This window comes from Macaca nemestrina, chromosome 12 (assembly GCF_043159975.1).
Source record: "Macaca nemestrina isolate mMacNem1 chromosome 12, mMacNem.hap1, whole genome shotgun sequence".
Classification (NCBI taxonomy): domain Eukaryota; kingdom Metazoa; phylum Chordata; class Mammalia; order Primates; family Cercopithecidae; genus Macaca; species Macaca nemestrina.
This window is the reverse complement of record NC_092136.1, coordinates 53,258,479-53,274,915: the sequence shown is the minus strand read 5'-3', so window position 1 is coordinate 53,274,915 and position 16,437 is coordinate 53,258,479. Positions and strand designations below refer to the sequence as shown.

At 40.7% G+C, this 16,437-nt stretch overlaps 1 protein-coding gene across 2 annotated transcripts in view; it reads left to right on the top strand.

The window, feature by feature from the left end:
• LOC105486898 (parvin alpha) overlaps positions 1 to 16,437 on the top strand; it is a 168,443-nt gene that overhangs the window by 123,622 nt on the left and 28,384 nt on the right. For both annotated transcript variants that reach the window (XM_011750004.2, XM_011750005.2), the window contains exons 5-6: positions 5,757 to 5,897; positions 13,665 to 13,780. In XM_011750004.2, the coding sequence (XP_011748306.1) occupies positions 5,757 to 5,897; positions 13,665 to 13,780 (257 nt within the window). The remainder of the gene's footprint in view (positions 1 to 5,756; positions 5,898 to 13,664; positions 13,781 to 16,437) is intronic.

The following is a 16,437-nucleotide window of genomic DNA, read 5'->3' as shown; positions in this document are numbered from 1 at the left end:
AATCCAAAGAAGGCAAGGATGGAAGGGGGAGAAGAATCAGAAAACCCACTAAATAGAAAGTTCACAATAAGTTGGTAGAAGTGAATCCAAGTATACTGGTACACTCAATATCAGACTAAATAACAAAACAAATTCTTGCCAAATACTATATACAGGAGATAGTTTTGTTTTGTTTTGTTTTGAGACAGGGTCTTGCTCTGTTGACCAGGCTGGAGAGCAGTGGTATGATTACAGCCGACTGTAGCCTCTACCTCCCATGCTCAAAAGCAATCCTCCCATCTCAGCCCTCCAAGTAGCTAGGACTACAGGCGTGTGCCACCATGCCCAGCTAAGTTTCTTATTTTTTGTACAGGCAGGGTCTCACTATGTTGCCCACGCTGGTCTCCAGCTCCTGGCCTCAAGCAGTCCTCCTGCCTCAGCTTCCCAAAGTGCTGGGATTACAGGGGTAGAGCCACCATGCCCAGCTGAGATAGTTTTAATAAATGAGGGACACACAAAGGTTGAAAGAAAAAGGGTGGAAATAATTATGTATACTGGACTAAATTTTTTAAAGCTGGGGTAACTATTTTACATCATACAAAATAGACTTTAAGGCAAAAGGCATTACTGCAGAGAGTCACTACATATTAATAAGAAATTAAAGTCACTAGGAAAATATAGAAATTTTAAACTTATATGTACTTTTGTATATCAAATACTTAAAAATTTAAAATGATAATCATTACTTCAAGAATTTGACAAACCTATCACAGTGGCAGTTTTTAACATATTTTTTTAATAACATATTAAGAAAAAAGTTCATAGAGAATGTTTGAGCAATACAGTCAATCAGCTCTAACTAATCTGCATGTAGCATATGATACCCTGCAAACTGTATTCTTTTCAACTGCTCATGGAACACTTACGAAATTTCACTATGTCCATAAAGCAAACCTCAACAAATTAGTATACAGACCAAATTCTCTGACTACAGTGCAAGTTTCTCTCCTAATATACTTGGAGACAGAAGTATTTTTTAAACAACTCAGGAGTTGCTCATACTGGAAAGAGTATTTTACATATTTTAGTTCTTGAAGGGTGGTTACATTAATATAGTGTGGTATATATGACAACTGTGTTTGTTAGAACATCTCAGTTCTCCCACCATTCAGGGTAATTGAGTTTATTCTGCCTTGTCTGTATGCGTCAGAACTTTTGAATACTGTTTCATTGTTTTCTATGTATAATCTCTCCAAAAGCAAATTTGGGTAATACCTTCAAAAACAACTCAAAGATTCACAAAATAATCCACCTGAGAAAATTTCCTAAATCACATCCTATCAATTTCAAAATCATGCCTAATACTTATGAAGAGTTAAATTAGTTATGAACAATTTGTGTAACTATGGAAACGAGAGAAACAGTTTCCTGGAAGAATAAAACTTCAGCAATAGAAAACTTTATGGAACTAGCTGAAATTAGCCCACAAAAGAACATTATCTTTAAATCCTTACTAACGTTGAGTAAATTACTATTAAGCTATAGAAATATTTGAGTGGGCCTCTTTGTGTTAAGGGTTGAATACCTTAAAGATAAAGGAGGGGTAGGAATAGCAGAAGTTCTCAAAGTAATCTTTTATTTAAAATGTCAGAAAATTAAAATATGTCACATAAGTCTGCAAAATAGAGATAACAGTGTTTTATTTGCATACCCAGAGAATGCTGAAGACTCAAACCGCAATAGGACTAATAAAGGGATTTGGTAAGATGACAACATACAAGGAAAAAATCTGTAAGGCAATAGCTTTCATGTTTACCAGCAGTAATCAATTAATAATACATACACACACAAGATGTTTATTGCGACTTTATTACAAATAGGGAAAATGTGGGTTATAACCTGGCTGTATGTCAAGTTATAAGTCATATAATGCAATATGCAGTTTTGAAAAAGAATGAGTTATATTCATATATTGACCTAAAAAGACTTATGATATATATATGAGTGGAAAAAAGCCAATAGCAAAAATATATATACACTATAATCTCATTTTTATTAAAAGAGAAAGAGAAGTCCGGGTACGGTGGCTCATGCCTGTAATCCCAGGACTTTGGGAGGCTGAGGTGGGTGGATCTCTTGAGTCCAGGAGTTCGAGACCAGCCTGACCAACATAGTGAAACCCCATCTCTACTAAAAATACAAAAATTAGCTGGGCGTGTTGGCGCATGCCTGTAATCCCAGCTACTCAGGAGGCTGAGACAGGAGAATACCTTGAAACCGGGAGGTGGAGGTTGCAGTAAGCTGAGATTGTGCCAGTGCACTCCAGCTTGGGCAACAGAATAAGACTTCATCTCAAAAAAATAAATAAATAAAAAGGAGAGAAAGAGAATATTAATATACACACAATAAGGATTACTTTGAGATATATTTTTATGCAAATCAACTTAATATCAATATCAATGCCTACAATAAAATATCCAACAGCCAAAATTAAAAGCAGGAAGATAAACCCAAAGCATAATGACTAAAATGGAAAGAAGTAAAGCAGAATTACATTCCATAAAACATTTGCAATGCAAAACAAAGCCACAAAAATGCTTCTCCTAAATAAGAAATACCAGATGCTAAAAAAAAAAAAAAGGAAAAAATTTAATTTTAGGAAGAATGCACTACAATTTTAGTATCATAGACTAGTTAAATATATTAGTGGAAACAGAAAAGCAATGGATGCTTCAGTAAGTAAGGTGTGAAATCCAATAATGGAAAACACATTTCTCTAAACTCCTAACACTTCTGACACCAAATGTGTGGGTTTTCCACACTAAGCAATTTTCCAGTTCTCTATGGACACCAACAGGGTGTCCTACAATTTAATTTTGATACTACTGGCCCAAAGTTAGCACAGCCCTCACAGGTTAAGGGCTCAGTGCCACAAGAGTGTCCCCACTTCAGTTGGCATTTGCCAAGTTCAGACTTCCCGTACTTCTGACCAACTAGCTATAATAGATCAGGGGTTCCAAAACCCCTTCCTCAGATATGATTATTTGCTAGAATGGCACACAGAACTCAGGAAGGCACTTAGGTTTACTAGTCTATTATAAAGGATAAAACTCAAAATCAGCCAAGAGGAAGAGATGCATAGGGCATGGTTTGTGGGAGAAGCACAGAGCTTCCATGCCTTCTCATGTGCACAACCCTCCAGCACCTTCATATATTTACCAACCAGGAAGTCCTCTGAACATTTTCGGCCAGAGTTTTTATGAAGTGTCATTAAGTAGGCATAATTGGTTAAATCACTGGCCATTGATAGGTGACCTCCAGCTTCCCTCCCCTTTCTCATGGGTTGGGGATATGAGGCTGAATGTTCCAATCCTTTAATCATATGCTTGGTTCTCCTGGCAATCAGCTCCCCCATCCTCAGAGCTTTCCAAAAGTTGCCTCATTAACATAAACTCAGATGTAGGTGAAAGGGGCGTGTTATGAAAAACAAAAGATGTTCCTTTTACCTTAATCATTTTAGAGCTTTTTCAGGAACTGGGGACAAAACCCAAATATTATAACAAAAGATGCCACTATCATCTTTCAGAAAGTTACAAGGGTTTTAGGAGCTCTGTGCTAGGAAGGGGGATCAAGGAGACAAGATGTATATTTCTTATGTCACACCATTTTAAAAAAAATAAGGATGAAATAGACAACTGCGCAAGAAAAAGTTATTGACCTAGAAAACAGACTCAGAGACCTAAGCTGAAAATCTGTTCAATGCCAAATTTTAAATATGAAAATTTATAGACAATGATGTAATACAGCAGAGCTAGCAAATAAATGGCTCCTCCTCACTCCTCTCCTCCCCACCCAACCCTCTCTCACAACAGTCATCAGTAATCTTTGCCTGCAATCTTTTCCTCTGAGCCAAGACAAGACCAGAAGGTTCTTAACCTAGCATTTTGGGCAGCCTCTATCCAGTGCTTATAGTTGCAAAGTAAGATTAAAATAATTTGCTTCTATAGAGACAATTACATCATCCAAAAATAATGGGAAAAAGTGAAAGAAAATAACTTGTCATTTTTTTAGTAGGAGAGGATCCAAGATAAGAATTCAGCCTAAAAATGGATAAGGCACACACAAGGTCTCTTCAAGATGTAAGAAGAAGACATTTAGATATATTCTTGTTAAATCCCTGAACTTTAGAGATAGAGATGGCTTGAAACAACTAAGGAAAACATTTCAGGCCATCACAGGTAAGAATAGCTTGAGATTATCCTACTGAGGTGCTTAAAAAAAATTCGCAAATCCACAGAACCTGCATAAATTCTCCATTGGGCAACTTTATCTTCAAAGAATGACTCAAGGGGCATTGGCTTAGATAAACCACAGTTATTTAAAAATAAATAATGTAAGCATTAGGAGAAATATTGATACATAGTAAAATTTAATTTGTTTGTGGCCGGGCGCGGTGGCTCAAGCCTGTAATCCCAGCACTTTGGGAGGCCGAGACGGGCGGATCACGACGTCAGGAGTTCGAGACCATCCTGGCTAACACGGTGAAACCCCGTCTCTACTAAAAAATACAAAAAACTAGCCGGGCGAGGTGGTGGGCGCCTGTAGTCCCAGCTATTCGGGAGGCTGAGGCAGGAGAATGGCGTAAAAATCCGGGAGGCGGAGCTTGCAATGAGCTGAGATCCGGCCACTGCACTCCAGCCTGGGCGACACAGCAAGACTCCGTCTCAAAAAAAAAAAAAAAAAAAAAATTTGTTTGTATAGCAGCCCTTATAAATTAGAAAAGATATTTTAAATGTGTGCAGTTCTGTCAATCTTAAATGAATTAGAACCAATTAGGTGAGTTCTAGTAGTAGACAACCAATTTCCTGTTAAGGAGTCCAAAGTTGTTTTTTTTCTTTGTAATAGATTAAAATATGAATTTAGATTAATAAAATGATTAGACTGAGTTTTTCCTTTAAGTATTAAGGTGCTATGTCATTGCATAAAAAAACCATTGATTGTAAAACACACCATTATATAAGTACCACTCAGAAAGTGAAAAATCACTTTAAGCTATTACTCAATGCTTTCTTGTTGCTGATTTTTATTTTATACTTTTTGAAGGTGCTCATGTAGGCTGATTGAGACATGTAAGTAATCATACTATGAAGAGCTATGAGCAAGTTCACGCCTATGGAAACAATGATAACTCTTAGACCTTCCACCTAGCTGGCAGCCATTGTAGGATGCCAGTAAGACCCAACCTGACTTTAGGGATGTTAAAGTGTGAAAAGTATGTGCCTTAGAATTGATTAAATATGACACATTAAGTAAGTTACCTTCCAGGTGGGTTTAAATGGAAAGAAGGTACTTAAAACAGATAAATATGATTGGATGTGACACAGACTGTACTACAGGAATGTACAAAATGCCTTGACTCACTCTACAGAGAAGGTTTTCTAGTCGGAGCACAGAGATGTCCCTGGAGAAGGTAGAATTGAAAAGGAGAAAACTCCGGAATAAGAGAGTTCAAATATGACAGGCTAGGTAAAATGCCCCTGGGATCTGGGGATTCAAGTCATGATCACCAGGCTCTTACAGTACTGATGCTGCTGGTGCCACCATAAGGTGATGAGGGGACAGCAGTGTCCCTCTGCTGGTAGGCATCCAGTATCTATTGTTGCGAGAGTGCATGCATGCTTGAGTGCATGAGAGACCGAATAAGTGAGTAAGTGCATGCGGTAGGGTTGTCCGGGGCCCAGCATAACGGCTGTTCTCTTTTCCCTTGTCACCCTCAGAGAAACTGGAGAGCGAGAAGCTAAATGTGGCTGAGGTCACCCAGTCAGAGATTGCTCAGAAGCAAAAACTGCAGACTGTCCTGGAGAAGATCAATGAAACCCTGAAACTTCCTCCCAGAAGCATCAAGTGGAATGTGGATTGTGAGTTGAACAAAGGAAAGGGGCACCATTAAACAATGCCTGTGGTCCCTGCTATGGGGCTTCCCCAAGAAGCCATCCATAAGCTTGGCAGGCTTCGGGGCAGGGGGGCCAAACTCATTTATCTTTGAACAAGATGCTCCGCTTCCTTAGAACTTGGAAGAAGTTCCATACGTACCCTTGGGGGAAAATAACAAAATGTCAAAATCTCACGTTCCTCTTCTGTAAAAGGCTTTCCATAGAAACCTCATGTGAAATGGCAAAGGGAAGGAAACTCATTCACTGAGCTACTTTCTTCTAAGTCCCAGCTCAGCCTTTTGAGAAAGCTGTTGTCTGCAGCTTGGAGAGGCTTGGAAAGCTGAGGTCCCCACATCCACACAGCTGAGAAGCAGGGAGCAAGGATTCAGCTCTGTCTATTGCAAAGCCCACACCTTTCTAACCCCCCTTCATTTTCTAGAAAGAGCAAAGATATGGCTGAGATCATAGGCACTGGAACAAGATGTTAAAATTCAGTTTTTTACAGCTAGCATAGCTCAGAGACCTCAGAAAGCATACATTGTTAGTTTATAATAATTATTAGTTTATAAATTATTAGTTCATTTGCTGCTTCAAAGGCCTGGTGTCTAATACAGACTTAATGAGTCCCTATCAGAATTAATCGGGATTAGGTGAATCTAGCAATAACAACTGGATTACAAAGTTTATTGTAATAGATAAGAATAGGAACTTAGATTAATAAAAGATTAGATTAGACTGTGTTTTGCCTTTAGGTATTAAGGGGTTAAGTACTATGCTTTATTGCGTCTAACTTATACAACTTAAAATCAACAGCCCCCTACGAATAAAAAAAAGAGAAAAAACCTTTCAAACTTGGGAAAGAAAAAGGCATCTTCACCTCTAAAGTTAGAAACCCAGTAACTGCCAGTCACAATCTCTCCAGCAGGTCTCTAACATCTGACATTGGGGCTGAGACACCAAGTGCCTCCTCAACAAAATTACACATTTTCGTGCACAGCGTGGTGAGCTACTTTGCACAGCAGTGTGACGCTGGGAACAGGGCACAGGGCATTCTCTGCCCGCAGAGGGAGACACCTGAGGGCAGGAGGAGGGAGGCCTGCTCTGGGCCCTAGATGCTATCAAGGAGAGGGGCTGTTTCCCTGTGTTCCAGGAATGCTAGTATTGTCAATGGGGGAGAACAAGGCAGCGCAGGGAGGTTGATGACTAGTTTGAGAAATGTGTCTGCATTTTAAAAATCCACAGTAGTCATAAACATTAGAGAAGTCCTCTAATGAAGACTGCTGCTTAGTTTGGTTTGATCCTATCTCTTACTCCTTTGAATATGGACCACCTCCCTGTACACCTCCAAAAAAAAATAAGTCAAACATCATTTAACTTATCATGGCACCCAATCTGGGAAAGGCTGAGATAGAAGAACAGAGTCTTTTATTATTATTATTATTATTATTATTATTATTATTATTATTATTTTTGTAGAGAGTCTCTCTCTGTTGCCCAGGCTGGAGTGCAGTGGTGCGACCTCGGCTCACTGCAACCTCCACCTCCCAGGTTCAAGCGATTCTCATGCCTCAGCCTCCCGAGTAGCTAGGATTACAGGCGTGTGCCACCATGCTCAGCTAATTTCTTTTGTATTTTACTAGCTATGGGGTTTCACCATGTTGCCCAGGCAGGTCTCGAACTCCTGAGCTCAGGCAATCCACCCGCCTCGGCCTCCCAGATTGCCAGAATTACAGGCACGAGCCACCACGCCACACCTGGCCTAGAACAGGGTCTTTTAAAGCCACATGAAGAACATTGTCTCCAGCGGCTTTGAATGGTTTGGTTTATGCTTACTTTAATTTCTTATAGGGAAATGTGTGCAAGAAAAATCATCACTCATATTACCATGCTAATCTAACTGTTTTCATTTGTTTGTTTCATTTCACTTGTTTCATTTGTTACTAGTTACATCACTGCATCATTTTGCTTGGTCAGGTCATATACACTTTTTTTTTTTTTTTTTGAGACAGAGTCTTGCTGTGTTGCCCAGGCTGAAGTGAAGTGGCACGATCTCGGCTCACTGCAACCTCTGCCTCCCGGGTTCAAGCAATTCTCCTGCCTCAGCCTCCTTAGTAGCTGGGATTACAGGGGTGCCCCACTACGGCCACCTAATTTTTGTATTTTTAGTAGAGACGGGAATTTGCCATGGTCAGGCTGGTCTCAAAGTCCTGAACTCAGGTGATCCACCCGCCTCGGCCTCCCAAAGTGCCAGGATTACAGGCATGAGCCACTGCACCCGGCCCAAGTCATAATACACTTTTGTGTTTTGTTATTTTTCTCTTGATCTTACATCACACGTATTTTCTACATTCCCTCATGGTCTTTGTAGTTAAAATTTTTGGTAGTTGTTTCTATTTCATAGGGTAGATATCCCATAGTTAACTTAAATCCTAGGTTGATGTTGATGCCTATCCTTTTAGGATGTTTCCCTAACTATTTCTAATATCAGATAGCACAAAACTGAATGTTTAGCTTGTGCCTCTTTTTGCTTCTCTTGAATTACTCCCCTTAGATAGATTTCCAGAACTGAGATGGATTACTAGGTCAGAGGGAATAATTATCTCATCTAGGTGGCTAGCTCCCTGTGATGCCTTGGGGCTTTTGAAGAGCTGGGCTTGTTTACAAAGTCACAGTGGCTGCTTCCATAAGGAATGTGGCAGGCACAACTCCTGGGGGAAAAGTTCTGTCTCCTCCTGTCTCGGTTACCTTCCCTGGATGTAAACCTGAGGACACTGTGGCACCTCTCCGCTTAGGATGAGGGTGGCAGGGACAGGCTGCTGAGTTACCAAGGTCCTTGATCTGGGGCTTTAGGGATTTCTTCCTTTTTTTTTTTTTTTTTTCTAATTCACAACAGTAATTTTCATTATTGAAAATTTACAAAGTGCAGATAAAATAAATTTAAATATTTACATTTAACATTTATTATGCTTATTGTATGTCTTGTACTCTTCTAAACACTTTATGTATTTTAATCTTTGTAATCTTCACTCACCCATCTGAAGTAAGAATTCTTTTATTCCCATGTTACAGATGGGAAAATCGGGGGAAAGAGAGGTTAAGAAACTATGAAGGTAACCTTCATGAGGGCAGGGACTTTTGTCTTTTCACTGCCCACCTAGAGACAAGAACCACGAACACTGTGCTGTGTTCAAGTTCTGTGTGTGTCTGTCCATGTGTAATAAGTAGTGTATAATATTTTATATATGTATATATAAAAAACTTTTAACAAAAATGAGATCAACCTGTTTATGTTGTTTGGAAGATGTATATATTGACAGATCATTAAATATTCTTCTATATGTCACTTTTAATACTATATAATGTGACATTATATGGATCTACCACAATTTATTTAACTGATAATGGATTTTTAGATTGTTTTCCGTTTTCCCACTGATATTAATACAGCTGGATGCATTCTCCCTGCTTGTAGCCATAATTACTTCTTTAGGATAAATACCCAAGAGTGGTATTTTAGGGCCAAAGGGTGGGAGCATTTTTAAAGTCATAATACATAATGTTAAATTACCTCCAGAAAAATTACACCAATTTCTGTTTCCACCACAGGACATGTCTGGAAGACTATTTCTAACTCGACGGCCTTGTTTTAAATACTGCTTTCCCGCCCTAGAGTGACACTTAGCCTTGCAGCTGCGGTTCCTGGCTTGCATAGTGAGGCCCAAGTGCTTGCTCTTATCCCGTATGTTGCCCTCCTGACTTGACTGCAGGCACATGTTGGTCTCAGCTTCTGTTGAGCACCAGGGAAAAAATTCCCAGGAGCTGTGTTGAGAGGCAGCAATGATGAGGGTGCACAGATGTTCAACAGTGGGTAGACTGTTTTAATTGAAAAAATGGCATATTTTTATTCTAAAGAATATTTCAAAATAGGAAAAAAGGCTGGGCACTGTGGCTCACACCTGTAATCCCAGCACTTTGGAAGGCCAAGGTGGGTGGATCACCTGAGGTCAGGACTTTGAGACCAGCCTGGCCAAATGGCAAAACCCCATCTCTACTAAAAAATACAAAAATTAGCCCAGCATGGTGGCACATACCTGTAATCCCAGCTACTCGGGAGACTGAGGCAGGAGATTCACTTGAACCCGGGAGGTGGAGCTTGCAGTGAGCCAAGATTGTGCCAGTGCACTCCAGCCTGGGTGACAGAATGAGACTCCGTCTCAAAAAAAAAGAAAAAAGAGGGAAAAAAAAAAAAAAAACTATCAGGCTGGGCACAGTGGCTCACACCTGTAATCCCAGCACTTCGGGAGGCCAAGGTGGGTGGATCACCTGAGGTCAAGAGTTTGAGACTAGCCTGGCCAACATGGTGAAACTCTGTCTCTACTAAAAGCACAAAAATTAGCCAGGCATGGTGGCACGTACCTATAATCCCAGCTACTCAGGAGGCTGAGTCGGGAGAATCCCTTGAACCCGGGAGGTGTTGGTTGCAGTGAGCTGAGATCCAGTCATTGCACTTCAACCTGGATGACAAGAGCAAAACTCCACCCCCCCCCCAAAAAAAAAACCATCTTTCCACTCTAGCATAACTATTTTCATTTTTTAAAATATATTCCTTTCCAAATCCCACATTTGTGTGTGTATATGTAGATATACATACATTTGTATATGCTTTTATGTATGCATATATCCATAAATGTATATTTATAGCTATGTATATTACATACATATACACATGTATATAGATATATAGACATATATACACATACACACATATATATAGGTATACTGTCTTACCTATGACTTTCAATGCATGTAAACTATTCATTATGTGGACATACCATAACTTCTTAAAGCAGTAGTTATTCAACTATGGTTGGTCCAAAACTAGAGATTTGCAAGGAGAAACTCTAGCATCACCAAGGAGAAGACAAGAAGTCATGGGTAGGCTGTAGGCTGCAGTTAGGACTCCAGAATCCTCACTTTCACCAGAGCAGTTGTACTTTTTTCATGAGTTTTAACTATCTACTTCTAGAACAAAGGATTTCTGTGCTTAATATTAAAAAGTTTGAAAAATGCTGATCTAAACCATCCTCTTGTTATTGGACATAGTGTTTTCCAGGGTTTTAAAAAATTATAGTATATTACACAGTAACATCTTAGTACACGTAGTGTAGTATGTATGTGTGTGAGACTATAGACTCTTTCTTTCTTAAAAAATCCCAGGAGGATAGAGCATTCATTGAACAAGTCTGACATCTATATGATGCTTACGATATAGCTCTGCATTGCTCACCAAGACAGTGGAGATGGTGTACAATGTCACCAGGGGATAAGAACAACTTGTTTGATCACAACTTTTCTAGCATTATGTTTTGCCATTAAAGGGGAGAGGAGTAGCAAATGTTCTTACAACCCTCACTGACACCAGGTAGTGGGCCGGTAGTTCTGATCATTAGAGCAAACCTGGATTGGCCTCTGATGGTGACCACACCATGTCAGTGGGTCACAGTGGGTCAGTGCCACATCAGGATCTTTGTTTGAGGCTGTAAGTCTGAGTAAAACTTAGCTAACAAGGCCCGAAAGCCCAAAATTGAAACCTTCTGGAAGGCTAGGAGTTCAGAGCAGTTCAGCTTCTGTTTGTGGTGATGGTGAGCTGCTGTTCGTAATCAGTAGAAAACCTTCTTTGAAGTAGCAGTGATAACAAGAAACCCTAATGAGTTACAAAGGAATGTCTGAATCATTCTCTTTTCTTAGTGGTTTCTCAAAGCTTCTGCTAAAGCAGACTCACTGATCCCAGGGAAGACAGAATGACATCCTAATAATGGGCCTAGTGCATGCAAAGTACACAAAATAGGCATTTTTTTTGTTATTCCCTTAAATGCCCCCTGTAATGAAGAGCCATGAAGCTGGTAGGACTGTGAAGGCAGGCAAAATATCTGGTGAATCTTGCCTTTGATGAGAAAGAAAGGGAAGAAAGCTGGCATGTTTTAGTTGCCTAGGTGCCAGGTAATTTCACATAAGGTATAATAAAAAAATATCAGCCATCCCTGGGCACGTGCTGTGTTCCAGGAGCATCAGAGAGAAAACTCCCAGGAGACATGTTGAGAGGCAGGAATGATAGGGGCGCACAAATGTTCAACAGTGGCTAGAATTTGTTTTAATTGAAAAGATGGCAGATTTTTATTCTAAAGAATATTTTGAAATAGGAAAAAAATTAAGACTATCCACTCCAGTGTAACTATTTTCTTTTTTTTTTTTTTTTTTTTTTTAATGAAATGTTTTGGGAAATCATTACAACCTGTACATCCACATAGGTTCTGTTACTTCCATTTGTAAATATGAGCAAATTAAGGCTCAGAGGCCTTCGGTGGCCTAGCCTACCCAAGGCCATGTAGCCAGTAAATAAATGGTAGATTATAAAGTTAGAATTCAGGCTCCAGTCTGCCTGACCCCCTGTGCACCTCACTGAGTCTTTTTCTCCTCATCTAGTGAGAAAACTACAACCCAGTGTGACCCAGCCTTCTCTGGTGTAAATGGCTTGACTTTAACATGACTCAGCAGCTTTGGCAGCGCCCTGGCTCAGTAACATCCCGTCCCAGCTGCTCCTTAAAGGGCATTGCCTACAGTGACCATAGTGACACTCACGGAAGTAACATAGCCCTTTGAATGTCTCTCTCATGCCTTCTTCCAAGGATCTTAAAACCCTGAACCAAGGAAGAGACCTAGTGTTCCTGACTCAGAGTTTATTTATTAAGGGCCTGCTTTGTGTACAATCTTGAGACACGTGTAGTAGTGATAATCCAAAGTTCATGGTTAAGTGGGAAGGGAAAAGGAGTGCAGAGCAGACATGCTTATGGTGATTGGAGTGGAGTGGGCAGGGACATGGGACTGGGCGAGAGCTGATCTGAGCTCAGAACTCAGCAGTTGTCAGGGTCCTGATGGGAACCTGGGATTAGAGAAGTGCTACATTGGAAATGTGGCAATAATAGACCCAAGAAGGAGCCCCATGGGACCTGGCAAAGAACTGAGGGAGCCAGGCATGGTGGCACATCCCTGTAGTCCCAGCTACTCCACAAAGGCCAAGGCGGGAGGATTGCTTGAGCCTAGGAGTTCAAGGCTGCAGTGAGCTAGGATTGTGCCACCGTACTCCAGCCTAAGCAACAGAGCAAGACCCTGCTTCAAAAGTAAGAAAGATTTGAGGGGGCCCAGAGTGAGGCCTGTGATGACCACAGGTGTCCCCTGACCCTCAAGCATGGTATAAAGGGACATTGGGTGGATATATTAGGCTGCTCATGTATTGCCATTAAGAAAGGCATGAGGCTGGGTAATTTATAAATAAAAGAGGTTTAATTGGCCAGCATCTGCGTGGCTTCTAGGGAGGCCTCAGGGACCTGTAACTCATGGCAGAAGGCAAAGTGGGAACAGGCACTTCATATGGCAAAAGCAGGAGCAAGAGAGAGAGTGGGCGGCGGGAAGGTGCCATATACTTTTCAACCACCAAATCACATGTGAGAGTACAAGTGTACTTATCACCAAGGGGATGGCACTAAGCCATTCATGAGGGATCCACCCCCACGATCCAAATATCTCCCACCAGACCCCACCTCCAACACTGGGGATTACATTTCAGCATGAGATTTGGGCAGGGACAAATATCCAAACTCTATCAGTGGGGTACTGCTACACTTTGAACATCTGCTTATATTGCCTAGAACCTAGAAGAAGATACTGTAATTTTTCAATCTTCTTTCATTTCAGCTGTTCATGCCAAGAGCCTGGTGGCCATCTTACACCTGCTCGTCGCTCTGTCTCAGTATTTCCGGGCACCAATTCGACTCCCAGACCATGTTTCCATCCAAGTGGTTGTGGTCCAGGTAAGACAGATAACACTACAAACATCTGTGTCTTTAAAGAGTCGTAGAGGTGGAGTTCCTGTGGTGCGTCGACTAGGTCATTAGAAGGATGGCTGCATGAAGGCTGAGTGAGCCTGGGTGTGCAGTATATTGGGAGGCACTGAGTGAGCTTTCTGTTGCGTGTTGGCTTCCCCTGGTAAGTGTATACAAGATGGAAGAGCGTGTGCTTGTGTATAGATAGCTTTGTGTGGGGTATGTGCCTATGGCTTATGTGTTTTTGTCTGTGAGTTTTCTGTGTAACGTGTCGTTGAGGGTGTGTGGTATGTATGTGTGCTGTGTGTCATGGGGTCAGGAGGAAAGTGTGTGTGTGTGTGTGTGTGTGTGTGTGTGTACAGGAGTGTACAGGTGCCCTGCAAATCATGGAGAATCATACTATTTTGGTTAAACAAATGATACTTAGGTATGGGGAGAAAGATATCTGTGCATATGAGGGAGTGTGTGTGTACATATGCATGTGTTTGAGAGAGACCCCAACTGGTCATGTCTGTATTGAAGGCACTGCCACTTTTCACCCACCCACAGAAGCACAGCTGGGATCTCAAGTCATCTTTTCCAGATTGTTGGATGGAATTTCCATTCACATATGGCTGTGTAATTTCCACAATGAGGGTGTGCTCTCTCCCTGTGACTATCTCACTCTGCTCCTAACCCCATTAAATACCCAAATTCAATTTTATTTTCCAACTTTATACCCATTTAGCAAAAGGTCATCCTTTTGTTTGCTTGTTTCTGTTCTTTTCCAAATAAACATGCAGCGAGGGAGAGTGCTCCATCTAAGCAGCTCCCTGGCGATCCAGGCTCTGGAATAGGGAATGATAACAGTGGCTGTGCCATCCCTTGGTGAGAAAAAGCCTTGAGGGCTGGTAGACTTTGCCCGATCAGATCAGGCCAGATTAACGGATTTGTTTCTTCCACACCTCTGGGTACTTAACTCCACTAAGCATCAAGAAGGTATAACAGGAATATGACACCTCGGCCCTGCCTGCTGAGGAGATAGGACTACAAATAAGAAGCAGAGAGGGCTCATAGAAAATGGGAATATGTGTGGCTCAGATACTGACTGCCACTGGCCAAAAGGTCCTAATTGTCCTTGTTATTGAGCTCTTCAGTTGTATCAAACATGGCACTAAGCATTTTATGTCTGCTATGGATATGTGGCCAACTCAGAGTACTCTGGTTCAAGCATCTTCCTAGTGAGTCCAGGTCATCTCTATCGTGTTATTTTTACCAATCAGTAATGCGTGAATACAATTCTTTATGTTTTTAAGAAGTACAATTAGGGAGGCAGGGATGAATAGGTGAATGTGGTCCCTATAGGTGGGAGCACAGAGAGTTTTAGGTACATGTCACTGTACATTTGTCAAAACCAATAGAATGGACAGCACCAAGAGTGAACCCTAATGTCAACTATAGACTTTGGGTGATAGTGACAACCATATCAATTATAAGCTCATCAGGTGTTAAAAGTGTATCATTCTGGTGTAGGATGTTGAAAGTGGGTGAGGCCATGTATGTGTCAGGGCAGGGAATATATAGGAAATCTCTGGAAATGTCTGTACCTTCCTCTCAATTTTGCTGTGAACCTCAGACTGCTCTGGAAAATATAGTCTTTTTTTTTTTTTTAATCAGGGTTCCTGGAACAGTTCATGAAAGAATACTTTAAAAGTGACCATATATCACTAACATTGAAATTTAAAAAAATTATTTTCATAAGTAAACATACTGTTGTTATATTCATTTATACTAGCTCTCTTATCACTAGAGGAGATAAATACTTTTATTTAAATTGCCCTTCTTTATCTTCTCTTTTGTGACAAATCCAGTCCAGTTCTTTGTGCATAAATTTGTTGAACATCTTAAGACTTTTCTTATCTGCTAGAATAAACAGCTTCTAACAGAAATAATAAAATCTGCCTGTTGGAATTACTACAGACTGAACAACAACTGAAAATGTGAACAGGAGAGAGGGCGCTTCTATTTTGAAACAGTGGTCATTGCAAGCCTTGTCTCCTGCCTTATTTTGAGCACAATTATAGGCCATCAGAAGGCTGTTGTCGGTTTAATTTCTCCTGTAGGCTGTTTTGTTAGCATGAGGGAGAAAAGAGGACATGTTCCATAAAATGGCATTAATGCACGTCAGGTTTTATGGGGTGTTTTTGCTTTATCAAGTTGAACAGGCACAGAAGCAAGACTCAGAATTGGTGGTGAGTCACAGACTGAACCACAGGGAGAACTCTTTAGGGAACAAATAATGGGTGGAGGTGAATCACGATGCTGTGTGAGGGGTTATTTAACCCAGATTTCTTTTCCATTCTATGCAGAAGCATTTAATTTTGCATAAAGTTGGAGGTGAGGTTTTATCTCTGAATGGCCATGCAGGACAAGGACACAGATTCCATTAGCCCCACATGAAAACATTGCCTGTGTTGAAAGTGCATGTGGAAAGAAGTCCTGATTTATCTTCACCTGGTCCTCTTTAAATGATTGATTTTTTTTTTTTTCTTTTACCTCCTTTTTTTGTTTTGATCAGTCCATTCTTAATCTAAGCCAGATAGATTCTTGGCCTTATCCAGCTCTTCCTTTCTTCTGTAAAAGTATTTTGCAAGGACGCTGGGTTC